The sequence below is a fragment of the Artibeus jamaicensis genome, unplaced genomic scaffold, assembly GCF_021234435.1.
Source record: "Artibeus jamaicensis isolate MK-2021 breed Jamaican fruit bat unplaced genomic scaffold, CSHL_Jam_final contig_60, whole genome shotgun sequence".
Classification (NCBI taxonomy): domain Eukaryota; kingdom Metazoa; phylum Chordata; class Mammalia; order Chiroptera; family Phyllostomidae; genus Artibeus; species Artibeus jamaicensis.
In genome coordinates this window covers 3,677,352-3,705,059 of record NW_026521900.1, presented here as the reverse complement: position 1 = coordinate 3,705,059, position 27,708 = coordinate 3,677,352, and the positions used below count along the sequence as shown (strand labels likewise).

General features: G+C 36.2%; 1 protein-coding gene and 1 pseudogene across 6 annotated transcripts in view; one reads left to right on the top strand and one right to left on the bottom strand.

The window, feature by feature from the left end:
• Positions 1–5,872: 5,872 nt before the first annotated feature.
• The window catches only part of USP9X (ubiquitin specific peptidase 9 X-linked), a 393,159-nt gene continuing 371,323 nt past the window's right edge, over positions 5,873–27,708 (bottom strand). For 4 of the 6 annotated variants that reach the window (XM_037165301.2, XM_037165309.2, XM_037165292.2 and 1 more), the window contains 14 exons: positions 27,460–27,650; positions 22,320–22,493; positions 19,759–19,900; positions 17,847–18,600; positions 17,349–17,472; positions 16,298–16,523; positions 15,674–15,803; positions 13,589–13,774; positions 13,140–13,360; positions 12,962–13,050; positions 11,594–11,750; positions 10,996–11,256; positions 10,579–10,674; positions 5,873–9,117 (listed from right to left, as the gene is read on the bottom strand). In XM_037165301.2, coding sequence (XP_037021196.2) covers positions 8,980–9,117; positions 10,579–10,674; positions 10,996–11,256; positions 11,594–11,750; positions 12,962–13,050; positions 13,140–13,360; positions 13,589–13,774; positions 15,674–15,803; positions 16,298–16,523; positions 17,349–17,472; positions 17,847–18,600; positions 19,759–19,900; positions 22,320–22,493; positions 27,460–27,650 — 2,889 coding nt within the window. In that variant the 3' untranslated portion in view covers positions 5,873–8,979. The remainder of the gene's footprint in view (positions 9,118–10,578; positions 10,675–10,995; positions 11,257–11,593; positions 11,751–12,961; positions 13,051–13,139; positions 13,361–13,588; positions 13,775–15,673; positions 15,804–16,297; positions 16,524–17,348; positions 17,473–17,846; positions 18,601–19,758; positions 19,901–22,319; positions 22,494–27,459; positions 27,651–27,708) is intronic. The other 2 variants (XM_037165325.2, XM_037165333.2) reach the window with 1 other exon arrangement.
• Positions 9,582–9,811, top strand: LOC119063815 (small nuclear ribonucleoprotein G-like; annotated as a pseudogene).

Here is a 27,708-nt window from a genome sequence, read left to right as displayed (position 1 = left end):
TTCATTGATGTGAAAGGCTTATTGTAAGAGCAGTGCTGGAGACCCAGTGAGTGGCTGGTACTCATATGAAATGTTCCTGATCTTTCCTTTTTTTTTTTTTAGATTTTATTTATTTTTAGAGAGAGGAGAAGGGGAGAAAGAGAGGGAGAGAAGCATCAGTGTGTGGTTGCCTCTCACCTGCCCATCACTGGGGACAGGGCACAACCCAGGTATGTGACCTGACCGGGAATCAAATCGCTGAACTTTCGGTTGACAGGCCGGCACTCAATCCACTGAGTCACACCAACTAGGGCTAATTTTTCTTTTTTTCCTTTCTTTTTTTTATTTAATTATTTTTCAAGTACAGTATTCTGTAGGGCTAATTTTTCAATTTTAATTCTAAGCTGAGATTTTACTGGTTGCCTTGCTTTAAACATGAAAGTTGCTTCCTGTAAGCCAGCTTTTCTTAAAAAGGCAAAAGTACATCTGAAAACCGCCAGCAAGGACATGCACACCACTAGCGTTTCTCTGACAGAATACAAATGACTTGTACACGATTAATGATGGTGCACTTGGCAACCAGAGACCAGAGCTTTCCAGTGACCCAGTTGGGACCCAATCCCCCATACTCAGATCAAGAGAGCAACTGTGATGGAATGCAATTTAAGGCATTATCAAAATAATTTAAGTGAGAAGTGTACATCATCCATAGAACTTGTGCTTCAGTTTTGATAACCATCCTCGCCTCCTTTATTTCTTCAGTGCCCAGAGAATCTTTGCCACATTATGCCCGAGTGATCGGTAGAGCAAAATTAACTTCTGATGGAAACTCATTTTAACAGACCAGAGTGAAATGCGAAATGAGAGAAATTCCTGCCCTGAGGATACCAATGTGCAGTTGAAACTCAGACCATTTCAGAAAGCTTTATAAGGAGATGCACCTTTAATCAAAATTACCATGGTAGCATTTAATGTGAATAAACAAGTTATTTTTTAGACACTTTTAAAAAAGGTTTATTTTTTTGAGAGAGAGGTAAGGGAAGGAGAAAGGGGGAAACACCAATGTGTACCTTTTGAACACACACCACTGGGGATGTGGCCTGCAACCCAGGCATGTGCCCTGACTGGGAGTAGAACCATGATCCTTTGGTTCACAGCCCATGCTCAATCCACTGAGCTACACCAGCCAGGCCAAGTTCTTTATTTTTTAATGGAGGAAAACATTCATTATGGAGATCAAACTCAAGAACCATAGACGGGTAAGTCTGCCTCATTAGTTCTAGGCATTGGTATCTGACTGGGGCAAGAACACCGAGTTCACAGGCCCCATTCCATTGGGTTGCCATCCAACTTTAAAGCTACTGAGGAAACCACATGGATTGGTGCTAGGTCAGGTAGGGCCTATTGTCACCTGAAAAAAAGAGTTGCCATTTTCTTTTCCCCATGGACCTGTGTTTTTGGAAGAGCACATCAGCATTTTTTCTTCTCGTTCCAAGTAGTGGCTACAAGAAAGCCCTTGTCTGAGCTACTTTTCAAGGTACTTATTTGCAAAATGGAGCTAAAAAAAGTTAAAGGTGTATTTCAGTTTTCAAAGTGTGACTCCACATCAAATTCATCACAAAAGCTGTTCCTCAAATGGGAGCTCACACTACGCCGATGGCAAAGAACTACTGCACTGCATGTATTGCATAATTTAAAATATGGGCTAATGTGTTATTTTAGGCAGCTGGCTTTTTAAGTCTAGACATAAAAATACAACATTTCAGATTTAACATAGACATCCATAAACAAATTCACAACACAAAAGCAAACCTTACTGGACACCCTGCCCCCCGCCCATTTACTAGCCAAATTTAGAAGGCCGAGTTTTAACAACTGCTTTTAAACCAACCTAACAGCAAACTTCAGTATCGAGTGGAAAAGTCAGGTAGGACATTATTTATGTCTTCTTTTGGTTCTAGCCTTTTATTTGCAGTTCATCCTTGATTTTAAAGTATGCATTTAATGTGAACATTCTAGTGTTAAACCAGCTTCCCTGTGATCTAAATGATTGATTACTCCTCTTACTTTAACCTCAAACTGACTTTGCATATTTTGGCACGGTGCAATGGTCATTAAAAACTTCAATGTGAATTGCATACTAATAAATTATTACTGCTGAAAACATCTGAAAATCTAAATGTTGCTCTTGGTTACCTGGCATTGTACCTTTCTAGAGGCAAAAACACAAGAGGAACAGCCTGTAGCCATTTCTGTCTTATGACGACCAGTCAAATTTTTTCCTACAATGCATTCTCCAGCCTGCCATTTCACAAGTGTATTTGGATTCTTTTCCCTGTAAGAACAGACGATCTGCTCACCTCAGTGTAAGAAGCCTATTTCAAGTACCTAAGGCTGGGATGAGTAAGTACCAAACAAGAACCCACTATGCTGTTATGTAGCACTTATTAGCGACAATTATTAAACCAAGTTTCCGTGGCTACTAGAAGGGCAAATGTTCATATTCTACTGCAAATCTGAATTTTTGGTTTTTCCTTTTTAATGAAAAAAATCCCAACCTTGGGGCAACAGAGAAGGTTAATAACCAAACAGCTTGGTATTCAAACCTTAGTAGTTTTAGCTCATGGTCTTAGTTTTTGTCAGAGTTCCTAGAGACAGGTTAAACAGACTTGGGAATCTGTGTAAGATCAGTTTTGCTGAGAAAAAAGATGGTTGAAAGGAGTCATTACTAGCACTTTGGATTAGTATTCTGAGAAGATACTCATCCAATTTAAGCAATCACCACCTAGATTTCTGATTCTGAAACAGCTTGAAAAAGCTATTCCCTGTTCACACAACAGAACACACACATTTACATCAAGAACTACGTCAGAGACACATCCTAAATGGATTAGCAATGAAGGGCTTTTTCTCAACACACACTGAGCCCTGAATGTTGACTTGTTTCCTTGGCTGCCTGCAGATGCTTCCTCTTGCTCACGGCCAGTTAGGCAATATGTAGGCAGGTCCAAATGGAAGATTCTGAACCTTCATGATGCAAATGATTCCATCTCTGGTCTCACCTAAAACACAAGATTTAAGACCCCAAACTATCTTTAATTCTGAATTCCGAAGGTGAACTCAGTGTTTTAATGGGTGGGGAAGATTAGAACCTGACAGAATGGCAGATGACTTAACAGCAATACTGTGAGAATACACTTTTAATCCTCATGCATGTAACTCATGGAAATACTTTCTAGTACCAAAGCTTCCATTTTGAGTATTTTTACATCTGTACAGTTGAGAAGTAGAAAATGAATGCAACTCTTATCTTGCAAAGCGGCCCTCACTCTACTTTTGGGGAGGGGGTAGTGGTGGAAAGGGGCAGGCCAGTTGTTATGCTCCTAACACATGGGCAATAGCTGGGACAGCTCCACTTTCTGGTGAAGCCGGAAGTGTCCTAACTTACTTAGTGTTCTAACTATAATGGATGGCAAAACTGGAGGCTACGACACAGAACTTTCTCAAGAGGACCCCTTATATAGGGTACTCCGTTAATGGTTTGACTCCTCAAAGGTTTGGTTCTATCAAGCACTGGTAAATGGCCAGCTTTGTTACTAATCATACATAAAAATAGGGCTTTTGTATTCCAATGTTAATGGGGGAAAAAAAGCAATGTGAGAAAAGCCCACAATGAAACACATTTCAAGATACAAAAAATATTCATCATGACTTAAGTTACTACCAAATGAGATCCCCCACATTTCAATATCCCTGTAAGTCAGTGATTTTGCTTACTGGAGCACCTTATAGATGGTCTGACTGGATTAAGTGCAGTATATTTTAATACTGATGGAGCAGCCCTGGCTGGCATGGCTCAGTGGATTGGGCGCCGGCCTGCGAACCAAAGGGTTGCTGGATGATTGCCAGTCAGGGCACATGCCTGGGTTGCAGGCCAGGTCCCCAGTAGGGGGTGCATGAGAGGCAACCACACATTGATGTTTCTTTCTCCCTCCCTTCCCCTCTAAGTAAAATCTTTAAAAAAATACTGATGGAGCATAAGACATTCGCAGACAGCTAAGATTATTCCCATTTTAGAGTTTTGTGTATTTAAGTGAAATGCCTTTAAAATAATCAACTGATTTTTATATGGGCCTGCAACGTTTTATGGAGGAAAGTTTTTTAGGGTGGTTTCAGAACATTTCCCTTGAGACTTTACATCCCTAAAAAAAAAAAAAAAGTTATTCAAACCTTTTACGTAGCCCCAACTTTGAGGTATACAGATTTTTAATATCCTCACCCCAGGATGTTTATTGATCTTCAAGAGCAGAAGGGAGAAACATTGGTCGGTTGGTTGCCTCTCCTATGTGTCCCGACCAGGGACAGAACCCATGACTTAAGCATATGCCACAACTGGGAATTGAACCTCTAACTAGGTCACATCTGCCAGCCTTGTATATAACTGTCCATTTTTAAAGTCTACTTATAAATGATCAGGTTACAACAAAGCAGTTCAAAATACTGGTGGCCATGTAAATTTTCTTTCAGTTAAGTGTATTCATATAGCTTAAAAAAAAAAAACAACACCTTCGAACACTTTAATCCAACTGGAGTTTCCCAAACTGCAGAACACCACTGTTACATACTGGTCTTTTGATTCTGTTTCTATAAAATACAAATAAAACCTGCGATTTCTTTAGTAGTCCTTACAGTAACACAACTTTAGGGAAGCACCAAACAGGTTTCTCTGGAAGTCACATTTCTTTGGAACAAGGGAACAATACTTTTCAGATACTAAAAAGCAGAGCAGATAGAATTTGCTAAAGAATTAACTAAATTTTCACATCTTTAACTTCCATCGAAACATACCCTGCTTTACTGCTCATTATTTAAATAAACTTTAAAATTCCAAAGTGTTCACTGAACCTTGACTTTAAGAATGAACAGATAAGCAATTAGATCACAACTCAATTTTTGAATTTAGATGTGAATATGCTACGAATATACAAAGTGAGGGCATAATGACTTGTAAACATTTCCCTTTTTTAAATTCTGTTCAAATCTATTAATACCTCTAATTTACCTTCCATTTAAAATTCTTATTTTAACAAATAAAAGGGAAAACCGAAACTTAATTTATAAAGTTTTATTTCTGTATATGTGCTAAATCTTAGGAACTGGACAATCTTCAGTCAGTCTTGGCTTGTAAAAGGCTGAGAAAGTTTGTGATTTGGGTGGTGAAATTTCCTTTTGAGACTCTGAATTTCAAAATAAAAAATTTCACTCATTTCCAAGTTTAAAACATGGAGTACCTCCCCCCCCCTTCTTTATGCCTATAGATTTGGGGGAAAAGTGCTACATTTTGCCAAAAATTAAATCGTCAGAAATACAATTGGCAGCAAGTCAATACATTTAGCACTTTCGCAGTGAATTATCACACCCCAAACCTTAGTTTTAAACACTAAACATTCACATAGGGGCAGGACCAATTTCGGTTGAGCCCTACTATGAAACCAGTACTGAATGGATTTTTTCTGTAACACAAAACTGGGGGCAGGAGAGTGCCCTCCTTGCTCGGCAGTATGTAGTACCTTCAAACTCGAGACCAAAATTGGGCACTTATAATGAAAAGGCAATTTTCTTATCCAGTTATAATTCTAAATAAGGCAGGATATATCCACCAAATTAACCACAAAATTCAGCAAAGAGTTCATGGGAAAACGTAAGCTGGAAAAATACTTAACCCCCTCCCAAACAAAAAAGAACTATTTTGGAGTAGTCATCTGAATATTCATAGACTGCTGCTTTCGTTTACAAATGTTATTCAAATAAAAAAAGGAGCCTCATCTTTTTACCACTACAAGTATTAAATACCTAAGTTGTTATCATTCACTAATAAAAGTTAATCATGAAAAAATATAAAACATTTTAATAACTCTAAATTTGTATACATAAGAGCTAAAAGACACAATGTTGGGAAATTGAGAGAAAAATCAACAAGACAAAAACCCCAAATATGATCATGTTCTTACTTCTGCCTCTACAATGCTGAAGATGAAAATTTGGTTGGTGGAGGGCTTAGAAACAGCAGCAATATGGTTTTTACGAAGCTGTACACTAAAATACTTAGATCCAACAGGGCAAAGCCCTTGTTCACACAGATTAACAATGAAAATATCTTCGGTCTTTACGTTAACAGATACTACTGTCTTCTCTAAAGTAATCATGCCATTTAGAATTCTGGGGATACTTCTTCGAAAGGAAGACTAGCGATTCCGCAACGAACATTTAAAGTAGGAAATATTTATATGGCTCAAGAAATCAGTTGAGGGATAAATAATCTTTAGGCACTTTGAAGACTTTAAGTTTAAAATGTGCCATTTATGTTCAGAAAAAGACCTTAAAATCATCACTATGTTGCTCTTACAATAACATGCATCTTAAAATTTCTGGTTATACATTAATGCTTGTTTAAGAGCTAAATATAGAAAATAATTTGCACAAACAAAAAATAACTCTCTGTTCACTCTCCCTTCAGCCTGGTCACAACACAGACCACTCTTCCTCAAACAAAGGGGAAAAATGATTCAAAAACCCTCTCCCGGCACAAGGGGACTTGTAAATTGAAAGCAATCAAGGTGGGATCTCTCCCTCTATGGAGAGAAAATTCACAGCCTATTAAAATGTCAAGTCATTAAAGTTCTATATTAAGTACGCTACATTTATTAAGAAGTGGGAAATACAAAAAAAATTCACCTCTCAGATGGTGAGATGATGTATGTATTTAATGATAGCAACTTGTCCAAATAAAGTTAACCTATTTGCTTACTGTTAAGGAAGCTTGGAAAACTTTTCAAATAAAATTATCAATTGGAATTGCAAGCGCTGTGTCCAACTTTCATTCAAACTTAAATTCAGATGTAATATACTTAAGGCAAAAAAAAAAAAAAACCAAAAACCAAACACCCAAAACAAAACAGCAAAACAAACAAACAAAAAACCCCCAGGACCTATTTTGGTTCAAAATTTCCTAGTATTACAGAAAACCTAGAAGCATAGGTGGACTACACAGAGTACTGTGAATAAGATACCCAAAGCTTTATCTGAAATACCTGCCCCTTTTAATCACAAAATAAAGCAATTTTCAATTTTGTTTCTGCTTTGTTCAGTTCCAACTACAGCCTTATTGACAAAACATTTTCCTGTTAACTGAACTTTAAAAAAATACAACCAAGCTTGTGCTCATTAAATATACATGTATATAAAAACATACAAAAAGTACAAGATTGATTATGTTAGGAAATGTTTACAGTGTCAACATCCTGTTTTCTCTGAATCTTTAGTAAAGGGCAGAAGATCAAATCTGTCTTTGCACAAAAACTCAACGTGACTAAGTCCTGAATTCTGTGTCATGCCTAGGCATGCTATACACAGAATTAGTTTTAATATGCAGTCCTTCTGGAAATTAAAACAAAACAAAACAAAACAAAAACAAAACAACAAAAAAACCCAAAAAGAACAAAAAGTAAGTAATCAAAAAAACCAAAAGACACCACAGGACAAAAAGTTCTTCTTAAATCAACTTCTATTTGTGAATCCAGCAAAATAATCTCTATAAAATAAAACAGCAAAATATTTAAATAGAATAGGGTGGACTGTGTCTGTTTGCAGGGGTATTTGGTTTTTAGACATGTTCCAAATAATTACACACATTCAAGTTACCAATTATCTTTTAAATACAGTATTAACTGATGAGCTCTTTGTCTTTAATTAAATGTTTATTCTGAAATTATGATACCTCAATTATATTAACTAACCAGTAGTTTCCTTTTTGATTAGACCCTGCTTTAATTTTTTTTGGAATAATGGAAAAGGAGCTAGGGACAACTCTTGCTTTCAAGTAAAACTGTGACTGAGTGGAAACTCAGCCAGACATCTTGGTGTAGTGGTGCACCAAGTACTGTGGGATTCTGAGGACTTCCACTTCTCTGGGATCCAGCAGAAGGAAAGTTTTTAGAAGATTCACCTAATAAGCTCTACCAAAGAAACAAAACAAGCATACCAAATACAGTCTATTAGGTTCCAAGCATCCTGACATAGCAAATTTTTGCATATTTGTTTTAAATCTTTTTAAAGTCCCATTACTGATACTTAAGATTCTTTATCCCACCCAGAAATTCAACTGTCAAACATTAAATGTAAGCAACATATGTGTAAATAACTGAAAACCGCCTGTCTGTCACATTTCTCCCCTTGTTTTCTATTTTATATTCTAGGTGTAAGAAGGAAAAGCTGAGCAATACAGCTGTCACACTGGGACAACTGCTGTCATTATGGTAATTTTTTCCTCATTGGCTACACTAACCTGGTGTGAAGCCATGCTAAATGTTACAGCATAACTAGAGCTTCAAAATGATTAACCTAATATCAGAATAAAAAGGCAATGAAAAAGACCTAGAAACAATGTTACATCACCAATTTTCCACATCAACCAAATAATTTAAAGGTTACCAGTCTTACATTGATCATAATAAAACTGACTCCAGTGGCAAAGAATTAACATGAAACTATTGGTGTGGTTGACATGGATGGGCTCTGTTTTGTTGATTTATTTTTTGTTTTTGTAAAGGAGTTGATCCAACTGCCGTGAGGCAGGCAACACTGGCTGCAGAGTGCAATGGGTATAACAAGAAAATTAACTTTTGTAGTTTTTGTAGATTTGTGAGTTTCATCAAGAAAAAAGTTTCTTGCTTAAGAATTAACAGTCAAACATTAATATACTATATACACCTTTGCCATTTACACATTAGCATCAGGCCATTTATTACAAAACACTATACACTTTCCACTGCAGGCGGGTTATATATGGACAGCAAATTTCTGCAGATAAGACAGTGAATAAACTCTCCACTCCATGTTGATTAGGAATAGTTTTTTTTAAATATTAGCCAGACACAGAAAAAGGTTGGACTGTAAGGCCTGGGTGCACAGTCTTGATGGAACCAGTTAATTATGTGCATTTCACTGATCCTTTGTCTGAGGTGGGGATACTTCTTCACTGCCTTCATAATTTTCTTGTGCTCGTTGGCCAGTTCTCTGAGGGTTGTTCATGTGATGTGCTGCTGGGCCTGTATATGGCTGTCCATGCACGTGGTTATTCTGGGAGGAAAAAAGATAGGCAGATGCTTGGATGTTAAATCTTTTTTTGGTATTAATCTTAAGCTTATATAATCATGGGCTACAGTTTGTGAAAATGTGATCACTTCCTTCATTCCCAAGACTTACAAGTAATAAAAATGGTTGGTCTAATGGTAAAAAACACTCCCCCCAAAAGGGGGTCTGAAATAGAGAAGCTAGCCTAAATACAAATGCCGAAGCTGCAAATAAGAGCAGTGAAGGTATGTATAAATCTGTGGCCAAAGTGACTTTTAGTGCCAAAAATTTAGATCTAAGTCTGACAAATATGGGATCACAGCCCATTGCTGCTTGTGGTCAGACCATTCACAATGATTTGTGAGCCAGAACACATCTATGCTACTCTTCCAAGCACCTTGAAATTTTCATATGCTTAAATCTAATAATCATATGAGGGGAGGTATCTTTGAGCTCCCTGAATAGACACCATGAGCAAGTCTCATCCTCCTGAGCTAAAAAAGTTCAGACAATTATTTTACCATTGAAATTAAATGGTGGCAAACATGTCCAAGGAATATTGTGGGGACTTGATCCCTTTATGAATCTTGTGATAGATGAATGTGTGGTGCTGGCAAGTAGTAGACAACAGAATAATACTGGAGTGGTGGTAATATGAGGCAATAGTATCATCATGTTAGAAGCCTTGGAAAGAGTATAAAGAACACCTGTGTTCACCAGAGAGATCAATTGCTTCCACATCTCCTGTTTTACTACAATATAAAAATCGAGTCTTGTACATTTTCACATTGAACTTTGTTAAATAAACTTTTGTATAAAAAAAATTAATCATGAGATCTGCATGAGCAATAACCCTGAACACAGCACAATGCTAACAAAAATAAAACAATGTGGAAGAAGCATGATTAATACATGAGCTCTCAGTATGAATTTTGTTCCTTAACCTTTAACTCCTGGACCCTCACTTTTCTGTACACTCCCATAAGCCAAGATATTTGCATTTACATTTTATAATTTGTATTATGAAAATAAATGTCAAAGGTGTATCTTTCTAACTATTCAACATACTTCTATTTTCACCCTGAAATAGAAGAAATATATGGCTATCTTAGCCTTACAGACTAAGAGTAACAGGAAATGTCATAATCTTTGTACTAAATAAATACCATCATTTTATGCTGACATGAATTATCACAGCTTCACCAACTTTCAATAGTAGTAAAAGAGGAGCACCTATTTGACCAGGAAAACACCACAGAGGCAAATTGAAACATAATGACTCCACTCTAACCATTTTTTTAATTATGCCCCCAAAACTAGTCTAGGCAATCCCTCTATTACTTTATAGGCGCACACACACACACACACACACACACACACACACACACAGAGAAAAACCAGCCATTCTTAAAATACAGCATAAAAATTGGTTCTAGGGAATAGAAACACAAACTGACCCCTATTTACCTGTTGATACTGAGATCCCGGTGAATGGGGGTATAAGGGGGCATCTTCAGGAGGAGGCGACTCATGCTCATCTGGGGCATCTTGGTCGTCTGGCTCCTAATTTTAAATATTTCAAGATAAAGAATTATGTAGGCAAATTCAAGTTTATTTTAATTTTTTTCTATTTGAAATAAATTTTTAGAAATAAACTAACAACTTTTCTTTTACTGCAGATAAGTTAAAGCAATTGAAAAAAAATCCCAATTTGGGTTCTCTTAGAAATACTTATGTCAAGCAATTTTACAGAAACTTGAAGAAGGCTCTTTCAATTAAGATCACCATGTAGTAAATAAACATTTAAACAAACAACATTTCAACATAATTTTTTACACTATCATTAGTACATAATAAACACTGGCCTATAAAGTAAAGAATTACTTTGCTTTCTTCCATTTCTATCTGCTGCACACTGGTGGCTTTTTTTACCTCCTCTGGACAGAGTTCACAAGCTTTTGCAAGTGTCATCCTAGCACTATGTGATCTCTCCAAGAAATAACCATTTGACGTTTCATTGCTTTGAACTGGAGGAGACCAATTATTGTAAGTATACTGAGGATTGCCAGTGTATGGTCGTCTTTCAAGTTCATCTCCAAGCCATTCCACGGCCCAGGTCCACTTTCTTTTAAGATCTCCATTGCCCTTCAAAAGAAAATAAAACTATATATGCAAAAGGTTTCAGAATAATTTTCAAAGTTAATGTAAAACAACTCCAAATTCTCATGGTAGGAGAAAGGATGGGCGGAGGGAGAAAGAGAGGGAGAGAAACATCTGTTTCCTCTTGTACATGTACCAATTTAGGATTAAAACTGCAACATAGGCATGTGCCCTGATTGGGAATGGAACTGGCGGCCTTTTGCTTTGGAATAATGATGCCCACCCAACTGAACCACACCAGTCAGGGTGATTCTATTCTTTTAAAACAGATTCCTTAATCCTGATTCAGATTTCCGCAAAATTATAAGGAAAAATCCCTCACCTGCAAAATCTGGTAAGCCACAGGACAATTGCTAAAGAGAGCCACCATACATTTTATACACTGGTATGCTCTTTTTTGATAGTGATTCTTAGAGCGCTGGATTGTGTCAAACAGCCCATCTCGATCATCTGGGATTCCTTTAAGTGCATTATGAATTCTGAAAGAAAACCAGATGTAAAATAAAAACTTCTAAAATCAAATAGCAACTAACAATTTATTGAGCACCTACTATGTGCCACACAGTATCTTTGATGTAGTCATGTAATCTAATGCTAGAGATAATTTGAAAATATGAATTAATGAGTTCTGGCATTTGCAATCTCCATTAAGACTTAAAACTCTATTTTAAGCATTTTTCTTATTAGAGAACCTGTTTTCAAGTTCGCTTTAATTATTATACTGAGAATTGATCTTGGATTGTTTCCCCTCAAAAAAACTATTATGCTATTGCCTATGTGGTAGGGAATTGGTAAGATCTGGTGGAGTTGTCAACTAATTGCATAGTTCATCACTATTGTATAACTAACTCCTGGAATTGAAGATGATGTATTAAGCACTTATGGTAAAAAAAACAAATAGAATAATTCTGGAAGAAGCTTGAGGGACAGTTAAGGTGGATAAAAGTTCTTAAAAAAAAAACCCAAAACCCAAAAGACCTCCAAACTTTTCACATACTGAAAAACTAATTAGAGTTGATGCTCATTCATGGATTCCACATTGGCAATTTGGCCTATTTGCGGAACTTCGTAATGGGGCAGGGGGGAGACACCCCCCCCCCACCACCACCACCAATGAAACCCCACAGAGCAAAGCCCAAAACAAAATGAAATGACACTCGTGGTGCTTTCGGGGGAAATGAGCAGAGTGGCAAATAAATTAATTTGCCCAACACACATTCCCAGCTGAAGTGGAACAAAAAGACACTGTCTTGTTTTATGTAACGTAAACAAGTGTCCTTTTTACCGTCTACTTAGTGATACCTTTTTTTGTTGATTTCACTGTGTAAAACGACTTCCAAATGTTATTTTATGTGACTAATCCTAAAACGCATATAATCTAGTCCTAAAATAAGCCCAGGGAATTATTAACAAAATTAAAATATTTACCAAACACTTATGCTAGTTTTTATTAATTAAAAACAAATCAATTCAAAGAAAAAAGTCAGTATATTAAGTATTCACATTGGGCAATGGGACAAAAGCTTAAAAGTGAAATAAAATGTAAGAAAAGGGGAACTTTTATTCATTCTTGTCTTATGTTTGTTAAAATAAAGCATTTATCAGATCTCTAAGGTGTAAACAAAATACGTGTTCACTAGCAAGTTAAGTTAGTCTAAAAGCTGGGCAAGTGACAAAAAAGGGTATCTACCTGTGAGTCTGCCAAGAGTCCTCAATCAGTAAGATTTGCAAAAGCAGATCCAGATAGGGCCGGAGTTCGTAAGTGTAGGAATATGCAACCTAAAAACAGGTAAGACACAGTGAACAACCTCTTAAAAAGAATAACAAATCAAATCATAAACACATATAGATGTTTATTTTCTTTTAACCTGCCAGAGAAGTTCACTGAGGACAGTAGATGAAAACTGAGGATTCTCCCAGCAGCAAAAACGAAGCAATTTGACGGTTTCCTCTGAGTTACTGCAATCCTCAATGATTTTCTTCACATAACTTGTTCTCACAAATAAAATGTCTGCCACATTCTGCTGAATTGGCATTATAGGTTGTGATAAATTAGGATCACCAAAAGGATTGGGCAGAGGAGGATTACCTAGAATAAAGATTTGCCATCAATGAAAAACTAATAGGCTCCTTCACAATAATACATAGCTTCCAACATACAAACACAGCTTATGGATTTTTTAAATTCTAGAAAAACAGCATAAACCTTTAGGGTCTTGTTTTATATTTAAACATCTTCAGAATTACTTTTAATCAGGTACTATATATGCCCAACAGTATTTTAAAACCACTGTAAAGAATGGAGCATTTGACTTACCATTGATTGAAGACTGCATTCTTGATGAGACATTGCAACAGCGGATCAGCTGTGACACGACTGAGTATAATTTGCCTAATTCAGCATATTGGTATTTGATTGGAGGACCTGGGCCTTCATCTAAAGACACAAGCATGAAGGTGGCAGGTACACTCAATTTCAGAAGCTGTGTCTTCTCTGCCACACCTACAAAGAAGAAGAGGGAAGAGACAAGAATTATATGAGGAAAGAGTTAAGATGTTATGGGTTTCATAAAAAGTAATTATCTAAAATATTTCCTGTAATTTTTTTACATAAGGGATTTAACCAGAACAGAAAATCTACAGAGTATTGGTTTTAAGAATTAAAATGGTTAAACAGTGACCATGACATTCGAATCACACTGGGCATAAAGAAGATAAACACTTTTTGTATGTATGGCCTGGAGAGTCTGGGGGAGTAGGGAAGCTTTTAGGAAGACGATAAAAACAAAATAAATAAATGCTCCTCTAAGTTCCCATGCCAGGTTATCTTCTCAAACTGTATGCCTCCCCTAGATAATCAGACCCACTCTGATGGCTTCAAGTTCCAGCTACTTCCATTCAGATAATTCCAAAATATTTCCAGAAGTATCTTACTGTCCTATCGAATATCTCTATTTGGGTGTCATATAGGCTTAAACTCAATGCCCAAACTGAACTTATCATTGTACTTTCCCTGTCCATGTTCTTCCTCCTATTTCCCCTTACAGTACAAAGCACCACTATCTGCTCTGTTTGTCAAACTGGAATCCTAGGTACCATTCTTAACTTAACCTCTTTAAGGCATTCCCTCTCCTGGATAGCCAAACACCAAATCCTATCTTAAGTAAAAGAGAACCACAACCTGTCCACTTCTATCCACTTCACTGCCAGTCTCCCAGCACAGGCCACAGCCATCTCTTTCTTATAGATCATTTTAACAATCTCTAGTCTTATTCCCATGCAATCCATTACCAACTGTATCCAGAGTGATCTTTCTGGAAAGTATGTCTATTTAAAACACTGCAATGGCTCATCAGTGCTCTAAGGATAAAGTCCAGAATCCCTCACACAAGGCTTATCAGAATACTGCTTACCATTCCTGACATCCCCACCTTACATCAATTTTAGTAGGACTGAATAACTTTCATTGTCTCCAATGAACCACGCTGAGTTTATTACAAGTCTTTGCATCAGCTGTTCACTCTGGATGGAAAACTAAACAAACCAATTTTCACATGAACTTCTCCATGAAGTCCCGTGTATTCCCAAATCTGGTCAGGTAGCCCTATGATACACTTTCCCAGCACTATGTACCTTCCCTATGATAGGTAGTAACACACCTTTTGGCAGTTACCATTTTATTTACTTCTATGCCCCATTAGGCAGTAGACTTATTTATAGTCATATTCCAAGGAATATAATAAATACAGGCTCACAATCTCCTATCTGAAATCCTGAGATTCAAAAACCTCTTATAAATGAATAAATGGATTAATGGAAAGTATCAAAATGTGTTTGGTGGAAAAAATCTGGCCTGAACTGACAAGAGGCTATGTACAGTCTTTACTTATCCCTTCCCAGTGTGACTATGCATGTTTCACTGTAGAAATATTAATGTGTACGATTAAGGTACTGTCTTGGTGCCAGCTACAGGCATGTTACACAATGCAGGTTATATGCATTGCCTTACCTTTCTTAAATCCAAACCATTCAGACCCCTAAAGCATACATGGCCTTAGGATTTCATAGTAAACTTTTAAATCAGATTACATTATGAACCAATGATGCGTGCTTTGTGAATGGACAATATCTAAAAAGGGAGTTAAACAAAATAAGGTTTTTGTGACTGCCTAAATTTGCCATTTCTAAGTTTGAAATGTAGATTCCACTTATGCTTGTTTGTATTATCTTCCTCCTCAACTACAAATAATCAAACATCTCCAGTATGGAAAGGTAATAGAAAATATGCTAAACCACAAAAATAGGAAGTAAATGTTTGACTGAATTATATCTTATCACATGACTTAAACAACTTTACCATTTAATACATTTAAATAGAAGTATGAAAAAATTAAATCCTTACCTAAATTGGCATACATTACAAACAAGTTGAAATACTGTTGTAAATGACGCCCATGCTCTGAAACTTCCCTTCTCAAGAGATTTAGTACTGCTCTTAGTAAGTGATCACTCAGGCTTAAGTTGTCATAAGCCTGTAAAGGATAAAACATTAGTTATTTTTCAGAAAAGATTCAGGTATGATGTAATTCTGTTTGCATAAAAAAGGGATATGCACATATAAATGTTGAATACAGGCATAAGTTTCTAGAAAAATTAATGACAAAAGTGATTAAAAAAAGTTGCTTGTTAGAAAAGGGAATGAAGACCCAAGGTAGATTTATTCTAATTCTTAAAAAAATGTTAAGAATAATCTATGTAACATGAAATGTATTATTAAGCCACATATGTAAATGAATCAACAGAGAAAATTCCGGTTTTTAAAGAGCCAATAATTACTACTCATTGCTATGAAGTACTTAATGGAATCCACAGACATCACACTGCATGGTATGTGTGCACATGTATACATTTGTGAGGTAAACATATAAAACAAGTGCACATATATTTGTGACTTCAAATTCCAGGGAACAAAATTAATTTTAAACATTTAATCATGAGGAAAAACAAAACAAAACTGGGCAATTACCTGACTAGAAGGTCCAGGAGATGCAAAAGGTGAAGGACATGGCCCATCTTGCAAGGAAAAATGTGCAATAAAAACGATAAGTTTTGCAAATGCACCCCTTACTTCTGCACTAGGGCATTCCAATAGATATTCAGAAAAGCGATTTGACACATTAAAAAGGACATTATGAGCAAACCAAAAACGTACATTCTTGCTGTGACGAAGAAGAATACACAATGCATCATACCTAAAACAAAACAGAAAAAAATCTATGAATATCATTTCAGTAATGTTTCCTACAGTATAGGGATGGGTTTCTACAAACCAAATAAAAACTAGTACTAATATTAGAATGACAGGTAAGTACTATGACTTGCTTTATTCTCAGAGTGACAAGAGACAAAATCTTGTATAGTTCTCTATAAACCTATTACCAAACACTTTCTAGGTTGAATGACAAAATAATACCTGCCGTTCCCTTAAGACATCTTACCCCTGGATAAGTAAATAAAAATTGTTAAATCAAGGTATTATAGCAGCCTTTACACTTTCACAATTAGAAACACAAAAAACTCATTTTAATTTTTTACCCTTTTAATCTATGGCAGAATTTAATATAGAAAAGTTAAAACGTAGCATTTTAAAAAATTGGTTGTGCTATATATATATTTATTTAAAGATTATCTATCTATCTATCTATCTATCTATCTATCTATCTATCTATCTATCTATCAGGGGGAAGGGAAGGAGAGAGGGAGAGAAGTATCAGTGTATGGTTGCCTCTTGTGTGTCCCCTGCTGGGAACTGGCCTGTAACCCAGGTATGTGCCCTGACTGGGAATTGAACCTCAATCCTCTGGTTCTCAGGCCTGTGCTCAATCCACTGAGCCGCACCAGCCAGGGCTAAATAATTATTTTAATACAATTTCTATTATTACTTTGAAGAGATTTTAAATTCTGTATTCCAAATCTGACAGAAGATTATCATGGCTTGGGGAAAAAAATAAAGCAGTATATTAACAGCCAAGCTAAATGCTAAGTATAATAGAAATAAAAAATCCAAAGCAACATACCAATCACTGGCAGAGCCTCGGACTACTTTCTTGGTGTGAAATCCTGTGGTAAAGAGGAACCTAGCAGCAAGCTGAATACTAATCATAGCGATTTCTTCTGCTTCAGGCAACAGGTGATCTTGTCCTATAAATAAAATGCAGGTATAAAAATCAAACTAATTTCTATATCTAAACCCCATTTTCAAACATGTTTATATTTCCAAAATCCAGAAGTCCCAACTTAAAAAAAAAAACCCTATTAGGCTAATCATGAAATAATTCTTAATAGTTCTCTAAAGCACATTTGAAACTAATGCTTGAGTCAAAATCAAATTGTTATGATAAACAAAAGCTCCTGTTCTCAAACAGCAAGACAGTATGTATGGCTCAAAGATAAGTCTTCTAAAATAAGACTTTAAAACAACCAAAGGTAAAAAACATGTTAATACCTGCTAAGAAATCCTGCAATAAAGTAAGAGTTGTGCTTTATTATTAAGAAGCTAAAGTTTTGATACTTACCTGGAGGAGGATTTAGGTAAACACTATTACATGTAAGCAGTTTTTTCATAAACTGAAAATATTCCAGACTGTACTGCATTCGGTTATGCATGAACTGTACATTCTGTTTCCGCACACTTCTCTCAATGGCTGATGGCATAACAATCTGATGGGGTCTTGTGGCGACAGTAAGCTCTGATATATATTTTGTCAACTCATCACCTTGGTCTATTGTGTCCAATCGCTCATAAAAAAGTATATAAGCATTCCACCACCTTTTCTGGCGCCTATATGACATGCGTTTCATCATGTGATCAAATACTTCTCCCATGTACTCTCCACCAAAACACTGGTTTTTCATTTCTTCGTCATCATCCATTTTGCACTCTGTTACATCTCCATCATCAAATTTATACCACCGATTTCTCTCACCATCTACACCATTTCTTTGAATGATATAAGAATAATAATGTCCCCCACTTGCTTGACCACTGTGTACAAGTACACCGACAAGCCTGTATTTCGTGCTTCCTGCTGTCTCACTTTCAGACTGCTCATTCTGTTGTATTAACTGACTCTCTGGATTTACATTATCTCCTTCCAACTTCGCAACACCTGCAACTGTGTAAGGTTCCATGTCCAGTTCTCGAGGAAATTCAAAATAATCATTGAACTTGATTGCACATTCTCTTTCCCAGTCATAGTCAAATCGTTTTAGTTGAATAGCAAGAACAGGAGGTAACTTTTTAATTAGCAACCGCTTTACAGTATCAACCTAAAATAAACAGAGCAAGTTACTAGATGCTCTTATAGTCAATCCGCTGGGAAAAAAACAACAACAAACTTTAAAATAATATTATTAAATTCTCTTAAGACCAATCTGAAATTTTAAGTGCAAACAAATAAAAATCAGAAGGTAATTCTGTCACAGTTGATATTTTAAAAACCATTAGCTTAAAACTGATATGAAAATAGCTGATGCCATGTTATAAATTGCAAAAATGATACTGTTACTCTAATAAAGGTGTAGTTTTCTGCGGGTGAACTGAAGAAAAACAGGAATAATATTGGGTAATTAGGTACTGCCCAAGTATTACAGTAACATACTTAATCCTCACACCCTCTCAGGTAGATACCCTTGAATCTTAAGGATGAAAGTTAGGAGCAGAAGAGAGATTGCCTCAAGTACCAGAGCTGTGGGTGGCAGGCAGTTATGACTTTACAACTCACCATCTCAACCTCTAATCTTTAATACCTTTCTAAGTGGTGTGTAAGATAAAAAAAAAATCACAGGTGAGATCGATGTGAGAATGTTCGGAAGCCAAGAAATATACAGAATTACTGCATGTATGTATGCATGCATGCATGCATGCATGCATGAATTATCTCTCCCAAAAAGATGGTATTTGCCCACAGATAAAAACTAACCAGGTGAATATAAAATTTGATCCAAGTGGTTTGAAAACACAAGTGGTAGAAGAAATCTTATGTGGCTAATTAGAGTAATTAACAATTTTAGCAAACTTCTTGGTCTTGACAACTAACTCTGGACATGAGAGAAGAAATGATAGGTTCTACAATTCCATATAGCTTCAAGGATTTCAACAGCAGTATGGTTGAGTATGATAAAAAATGCCTGTGTAACTCAGACAAGAAAATGTGATATTAAGCTATTAAGGCTTCTGAAATGAGTCACTCTTATCTTACTTACCTGTTTTTCCTAGCCCTCTGAGATTACTTTCTCTTAATATTCTTTCCCTGACAAACCTTTAAATCAGTTAACATCTCAACTACCCCTCTGCTACTACTATAACAAAGCAGGGTAAATAATAAAAAAGAAGGTGAATTTTGAGGACAAACAAAAAAAAAAAACACCCTTCCAAATCCACTAATGTAATCATAATGACTATAAACAAAAATGGACAATTCATACCTTTTTATTGCATTTTTCACAATGATATGCATTTGCACCTTCTAATAAATCTCCTTTGACATACTGTTCCAAAGAATCAAGAAGATTTTGGTGATTTCTAATGTCTACATTCAAAGTTGTAAAAGATTCTTCACACTCGTATCTAAAGATATTATTTAGAAAATGATAAAAAAATTATTCCTTAGTTTTCTAAACATTTCGTTATAAACATTTGTAATATTTACAACAGAACATAAAATCCTTAAGTCATCAAATATCACCAATAAATGACAGTTAACATTTAACTGTATGTGTAACATACAGTAACATTATCCAGTGGTCAATTATCCTGTGCTGAGCACGACATTAGGTTGTTTACACACTATTTGTACTAGATTCTTTGTTTTCATGACAAGCCTCCTAAAGAAATACCATCACTTACACTACAGAAATGAGGGAAATAGGGTACAAAAAGGTTAATTTGGCCAAAATTACTAGGTGAAATGGTGTTTTGAAGCCAAGTCTGGCTTCACAGCTTATGTTCTATGCAAGGGTGTCAAACTCATTTCCACCAGGGGCCATATCAGCCTCACAGTTACCTTCAAAGGGCCAAATGTTATTTCAACTCCTTAACAGTTAGGAGTAGTTACATTTACACAGTCCTAAAATTACAGTCAGCCCTTTGAAGGCAACTATGAGGCTGATGAGGACCCTGGTTAAAATGAGTTTGACACTCCTGCTCTATAGCCTACCATGCTGCTGCTTTCACCTGTCATCTGTTTAGAAAGCAGCAATTCATGCCAAAGCATTTATTAATGGCCTGAACTAAAAAATATTCCTTTTCTTTAATTGAAACCTTATTAAAGCACAAGTTTGAACGTACAACTGAATAGGGAATAAGCAATCTGAGTATGAGTCAGAACCCACCACTTAGCAATTTTCTACTAAAGGAATCTTTAGATTTGTGATGAGACATTCATAACTTTCGAACATGAGATATGGAGAACACATTATTAATCATTACATTCATTCATTCAACAAATATATTGAGAGTGCACTGTGAAAAGCACTGTGGGACAGTCAATGTTTAGGACAGTCCCTCATATTTAGGGCTTCTCAATTTTGTTAGGGAAAAAAGACAGGAACATAAATAAAAGCATAAGTGACATGAATGGAACACAAAGTAGGTATTAAGCAAATTGCTACTATTATCGGAGAATAGCCCATAGAAGAGGAAAAAAAGTTAGTTCGTTATGATTCCAGTGAAAAAGTAGGACATTCTAAGTTGAGAAGTCAGCAAATTTTTTCTGTAAAAAGGCAGATAGTAAATGTAACAGGCTTTTTTTGGGGGTGGTGATGGAGGGGGTGGCGAGGTGCTGTGAGGTACCTATGACAATTACTGAACTCTGCTATTATAGTGAAAGCTGCCAGCCAGACAGTAGGTAACTTTACAAAGACAGATGCAGGGTTGGATTTGACCTTAGGGTTCATAGTTTGTTAACCCCTGTTCTAGATAAATAATGCCCTACAACAGAGATAGGACTCTTTATATAAACTCCTAGCATGTAATAAGATAACAGTAGTTTAGTTGTGGAGCAGGTATTTGAACTTGAATGATCTTACCTAAAATCATGCTCTCAACAGTTTTACTGAGCTAACACGCCCCCCCCCCAAATTTCCACATAAATCTGAAAATTGTCTAAAACAAACCAAGAAGTAGTAGTAAGAACAGATGACTAAAGAGGTGGCTATTTCATCAGCAATTAAAAACATGTAGTAAAAATGACAGTGCTATTGTCCATCTAATATAAAACATCTTTCAAAAAAAACCAAAAGATGTCCAGGTTATGTAAACAATTATATATCCTTGATCTAAATGAACGGTTTGACCTAATAGAAATTTCTTATTCATATAGTATTACTCTCCCCAGTCATTTCCATATGTTAAAAAAGGAAGCACTCCTCACCAACCATGTTCAAATACAACCCATGACTATATGTAATACTATTTGGGCTTATAGAAAACACTAACTTACTGTGATATTTTGGCAAAAACAATCTCAAACCAACATTAATTGATAATATACAAGAGAAATTCCAAAGCAGAACTTCCATGTAACAGGCATAAGCATTATCAGTAATGAACTATTTTCAATTAGAGCCCTAAACAATTTTGCTTTTAATATAAAAAAACGAAAACAAAAGAAAAAAACCCCTAAAACATTTACTCAACTCTTATGCTTCGTGTGAAAAACATACCTTAAGGATAACAACCATAATCAATGCTATTTTAAAATACAATTATTTCATTTGTATAGGAAATACAGCTTCATGTCTGCCACTTTCTAAAGTTATTGTATGAAATACTAAAGAGACTAGAAAAGGAACCAAATTATTTGATAACAAACAAAAAAATTCCCCAAGTAGTGAGGTTTACACAGTATACATTTCATCAGTATCAGGTATTTAGTAATCAGCGGCACACTCCAGTTTTATACATAACAATTAGTAAAAATTTTATTTTTTAGTAAAGATACAGTGAAACATCAACTTTAAATGTTTAAGACATAACTAACACTTACCTGTGCGGACAGCCTTGACAAATCTTCTGATCAGCAAAGGAACCTCCTAAAACTTTACTTAGCATAGCAGGATGTCCTAAGGCTTTCAAAGCTTCATCTAAACTATCCACCAATGAATTAAAAAATTCTAAAGCATCATGTTGTTCACGTAGATTAACAGGCTCACCCCAAAGCCTAAGAAATGAATGGAATAAAATATGTAATGTGTGACACTCCCAGAATAATATATACAATATATTTGTTAGGGGGAAAAATAAAGCAATACAACTAAAAAAATGACAGCATATAAATTGAGATTTTATTCCTCAACTATGTGAGGAAGTAGAAAGAAATACATGCTCTCTAAATACAGCATGCAGTGGGGAAGTGAGGCTCAGAGTAAGAGTGGTAGCTCAGTGGAGAATTAGCATGAAAGTACTGGTATGGCTGATGCAGTGCAAAGATTAAATCTATTTACTCTTAATTTTAAATTGATTTTTCCAAACAAAAAGAAAAAACCTTGACTTGTTTTAGAGTTGATCTCTTTTGAGCAATTTAAGGACTTCAGTTAGACAAATCAATCCAGAAAACAAACTATCAATTGTGTATAGCACAAAATGACAACTGAGACTGCTAAAACAGGGGGCACTGCTGGAAACTATCATTGACAACTAATCTTGTATTTATAGATTTGTACATATAGACAACATAAATGAATTTGTTGCTTTTTGTATGTAGCAGGTAATCTCATTCCAATTACAGAGTCAACTATTAATTATAAAAGGGATAAGGTAACTTTATAATAAAGAGAACTGTTAAGATACTAAGAGATCAAAGCTATTATCACCAATAATTATATAAACTGGTAACATGTGCCTCCCAATGCAATGAGGAAAGCAAAATATTACCCATATAGTTTTCTTGCTAAAACAACAACAAAACTTTAAATCTAATCATGAAGAAAAATAATCACAAAAAAATCAATAAAGTGAGGGACATTATGCAACGCAAATGGCCTAGACTCCTCAAAAATTTCACTGCCAGAAAATCATGACAACTTAGGGCAATTACTTTAAGAATGACTAAAAAGGTTGAAAATTTTTGTGTTTCCTGCCCTGGCTGGTGTGGCTCAGTGGAATTGAGCACTAGTCTGTGAATTGAAAGGTCACTGGTTCTATTCCTGGGGCCAGGCCCCCAGCTGGAGCATGTGAGAGGCAATGGATCAGTGTTTCTTTACCTATCTTCCCCTCTCTCAAAAAATAAATACATAAATAAATTCTTTTAAAAATTTTTATTTTTGGCAATTTCTTCCAGCATGCCAAACTGTAAGTGGGGAAAAAAAAAGAAAAAGTCATAAAAGTATTTCTGGGAAATTAGAATACATACTGATGAATATTAGACATTATTAAATCAATATTAAATTTCAAGGTTGTGATAACTGTATTATACACAATAGGTAAATGTCCTTGTTCTTGGAGGACACATGTTGAGGCATGTAGTAAAGTGCCACGTTTGCAAACTATTATCAACTGGTTTAGAAAAAATCCAAACAAAAACAAAACTCAGTATAAGCATAAGCAAATGGGAGAAATGTTAAGAAGTGGTCAATCTGGGTAAGGAATGTAACACAGAGGTGATTATTATAGTACTTCTTTACCTTTTCTATTGGTTTAAAATTTTCCAAGCTAAAAATTTAGGGGAGACAGAGAACATAGGATGGTATTATTACACATCTTAAGTGTGCATAATCGATAAGCCTTATGACTGAGATGGAACAAGCTAGGGGAAGAAAGAGAACTAGAATAGTCAGAGAGGAAGTTACAGGGTGTATGCCAGGTGATGGGAGTGAAAAAAGCAAAAGCAGAGCTGGGAAAAAGGGTGGTGCATGCAAGCCAATACTAGGGGGCCTAGTTATGACGATCAGAGGAATTTTATATGGTGAGTCACAGGGAGCTCACTGTACTATAAGGGAGTGGTTTAGAAAGAAATCTAAGTAGTATCCTCCTAGGGAAAAGGGATGTTGCTCTGATTGAAGCAGGGAAGGTGGACCAGAATAACAGCAGTCTGGGAGATACCTCAAAGGGATTATAAGGAGTTTTACTTAACAAATCCACTGTTACAAAGGATTATAGCCTTTTTTATACCCAGTAAAGAGTTATGTGATGGGAGAAAAAAAGGCAGAAATCTGTACTTGAAGAACAAGTAAAATAAAAATTCAAATAAATAAATTATGATTTCTGCCAAGATGGAGGTGTAGGTGGAAACACCTTGCATCCTTGCAAAACCAAATCTAAAAACAACAAAGTTTTAACAACAATAAATGCAACCAAACCACAGAAAATCGAACAATACAGAGTCCGAAAACAACAAAATGCTCAGCTAAACCGGTAAGAGGGGCGAAGCCAGCAGCAGAGCGGGTTGGCCAAAAAGATCCCCGAACGGGGTGGTGAGCAAGCAGCCGAAGGCACGGATTCCAGGTGCAGGCTAGCTATGGGCGGACACAGGGAAGAGGCGCTGCTGGCTGTCTGCGATAGGTCAAGCATTTGCATGCAGATAAACCAGTGAAGAGGCGAGCGAGCACTGAGACCGCATGGGGCAGGGTGGCAGGCTCGCACATTTCCACTCAGATACACAGACCGGGGCAAGCGGTGGGAGGACTGGATGAGTGGAGAGGACCGACATTGCTCCCTCTCTGATCCCCCCCCCCCACCAAACCAGCGACCTGGGTGGCCCCGCCCTGGTGAGCACCTAAGGCGCCTCTCCTCCTACGTAACAGGCACAAACAGATCAAAAATGGCTCAAGAACAACTCAGAGCCCCAGAGCCAATAAATCTAAGCGATGAAGAAATAGCTAAACTTTCAGATGCACAGTTCAAAACACTGGTGATCAGGATCCTCACAGAACTGGTTGATTTTAGTCACTAATTAGAGAAACATATGAAAGCTAAACGAATTGAAATGAATGGTAATGCACGGGAAACCAATAGTAATGGAAAGGAGAGTGGGACTCAAATCAAGGGAGTAGACCAGAAGGAAGGAAAAAATGACCAAACAGAAAAATATGAAGAAACAAGAATTCAAAAAAATGAGGAGAGGCTTAGGAACCTCCAGGACATCTTTAAACATTCCAACATTCGAATTATAGGGGTACCAGAAGGGGAAGAGGAACAGTCACAAGTGGAAACCTTATTTGAACAAATAATGAAAGAGAACTTCCCCAATCTGGCAAAGGAAATAGACTTCCAGGAAGTCCAGGAAGCTCAGAGAGTCCCAAAGAAGTTGGACCCAAGAAGGAACACACCAAGGCACATCATCATTACTTTAACCAAGATTCAAATGAAGGAGAGAATCCTAGAAGCAGCAAGAGATAAGGGGACAGTCACCTACAGAAGAGTTCCCATCAGACTGTCAGCGGATTTCTCAAAAGGGACCTTACAGGCAAGAAGGGGCTGGAAAGAGGTATTCCAAGTCATGAAATCCAAAGACCTACAACCAAGATTGCTCTATCCAGCAAAGTTTTCATTTAGAATGGAAGGACAGATAAAGTGCTTCTCAGATAAGACCAAATTCAAGGAGTTCATCATCACCAAGCCCTTGTTATATGAAATGTTAAAGGGACTTACCTAAGAAAAAGAAGATAAAAAAGATGAACAGTGAAAGGACAGCAAACTCACAGTTATCAATAACCATACCTAAAATAAAAGCAAATTAAGAGGACAGCTAGATCAGGAGTGAACCATAGAAATGAAGATCACGTGGAGGGTTAGCAACAGGGAAGTGGGAGGAGAAGGGGGGAAAAGGTACAGAAAATAAGTAGCATAGACAGTAGATAGAAAATAGATAGGGGGAGGGTAAGAATAGTAGGGGAAATACAGAATCTAAAGAACTTGAGACACGTGTTCATGAACTAAAGGGGGGGAATGGTGGGGGAGGGGTATGCAGGGTGGAGGGGAATGGGGGGGAAGAGAACAAATGTAATGGCATAATCAATAAAAAATGTTAAAAAAAGGTTATGTGGTTGTACTGTGGTATGCACAGTACATGACACATGATAAGCAACAATTTTTAAAAAATAAAATGAAATCGAATTACTTGGTAAGGGTAAGTTTCCTATATATCTATGCTAGCTAATAAATGGAAGAGTAACAAAATTAAAAATTAGCCCTGGCTGGAGAGGTTCAGTGGAAGAGTGCTGGCCTGTGAATCTAAAGGTTACTGGTTTGATTCGCGGTCGGGGCACATGACTACGTTGTGGGGCTGGTCCCTGGTTGGGGTGTGGGAGAGGCAACCAACTGATGCATCTCTCACACATTCATATCTCTCTCCCTCTCTCTTTCTCCCTCCCTAAAAATAAATAAATAAAAATCTAAAAAACAAAAAACCCTGGTCAATCTGATCAAGACTCTATCTAGGTCTCACTACCTATTTAAAGGAAACAGGAAACTGAGGAAAACAAACTACTAAAATACCACAGGGAATCCTATCAACAAAATCCAGACAGTGGGAAAATTTACAGGGTAAACTACAATATTTTTTTCTTCAACAAATAATTATAAGGGTGAAAAAAATAAGGAGAGATTCAAGTCATAGCAAAATTTTGGTATTTGTGAATCCTAATTTAAAAAAACATATAGTAAAAATCAATTATGAGATAACTTGGTAAATTCAAACAATGACAAGGATATTAAGGAATTTTTAAAAGACAGGGCAATAGTATTATGGTTGTATTTTTAAAAACACATCTGAGATTTGCCTCCAAACAATTTGGTAAGAAGTAGATGGGAATATAGATTGAACACAATTGGTCATGAGTTGACAACTGTTGAAGTAGGGTAATGTACACCCCTGAGGGTTCATACATACTATTTTCCCTACTTCTAAAAAATATGAAGTTTCCAAAACAAAAATAAAAAATTATTAACATCTTCAAAGACTAAAGAATCCTGCCTCTCCTTACTCTATGACACTTCCTACTACCTCTTTTGAGGACAATGTACCAAAAAAACCCCACAACTAAAAAGTAAAGTTTAAACATTACTACTGCTTAAACACTGAACATAAATATGCCTTCTGATATAAATTTTAGAAGTTTAATGTAGTGTACTGAGATGTTCACAAAGGTTTAAGCAGTTATCCCTATTCTTATCCATTAATAGTATACCTGAACTGTTTCCAAAATCCTCTGGGCACATAGTACTGTAGTCGAGAAGCAGCTAAGTGACCAAAGATGACCTGAAGGTGTCTTAGAACACCAATATTGTACTCTTTCCTATCTTCTGTTTTACTTAATGCTGGTTTGTCTTCAAATTGTTGAGGATACCCAAACACATCATCTCTGGGATCAACATTGCTCTAGAAACAAAAAAACATCATTAATGTATAATTTAAAGTATAATAAAATATGTTGAGA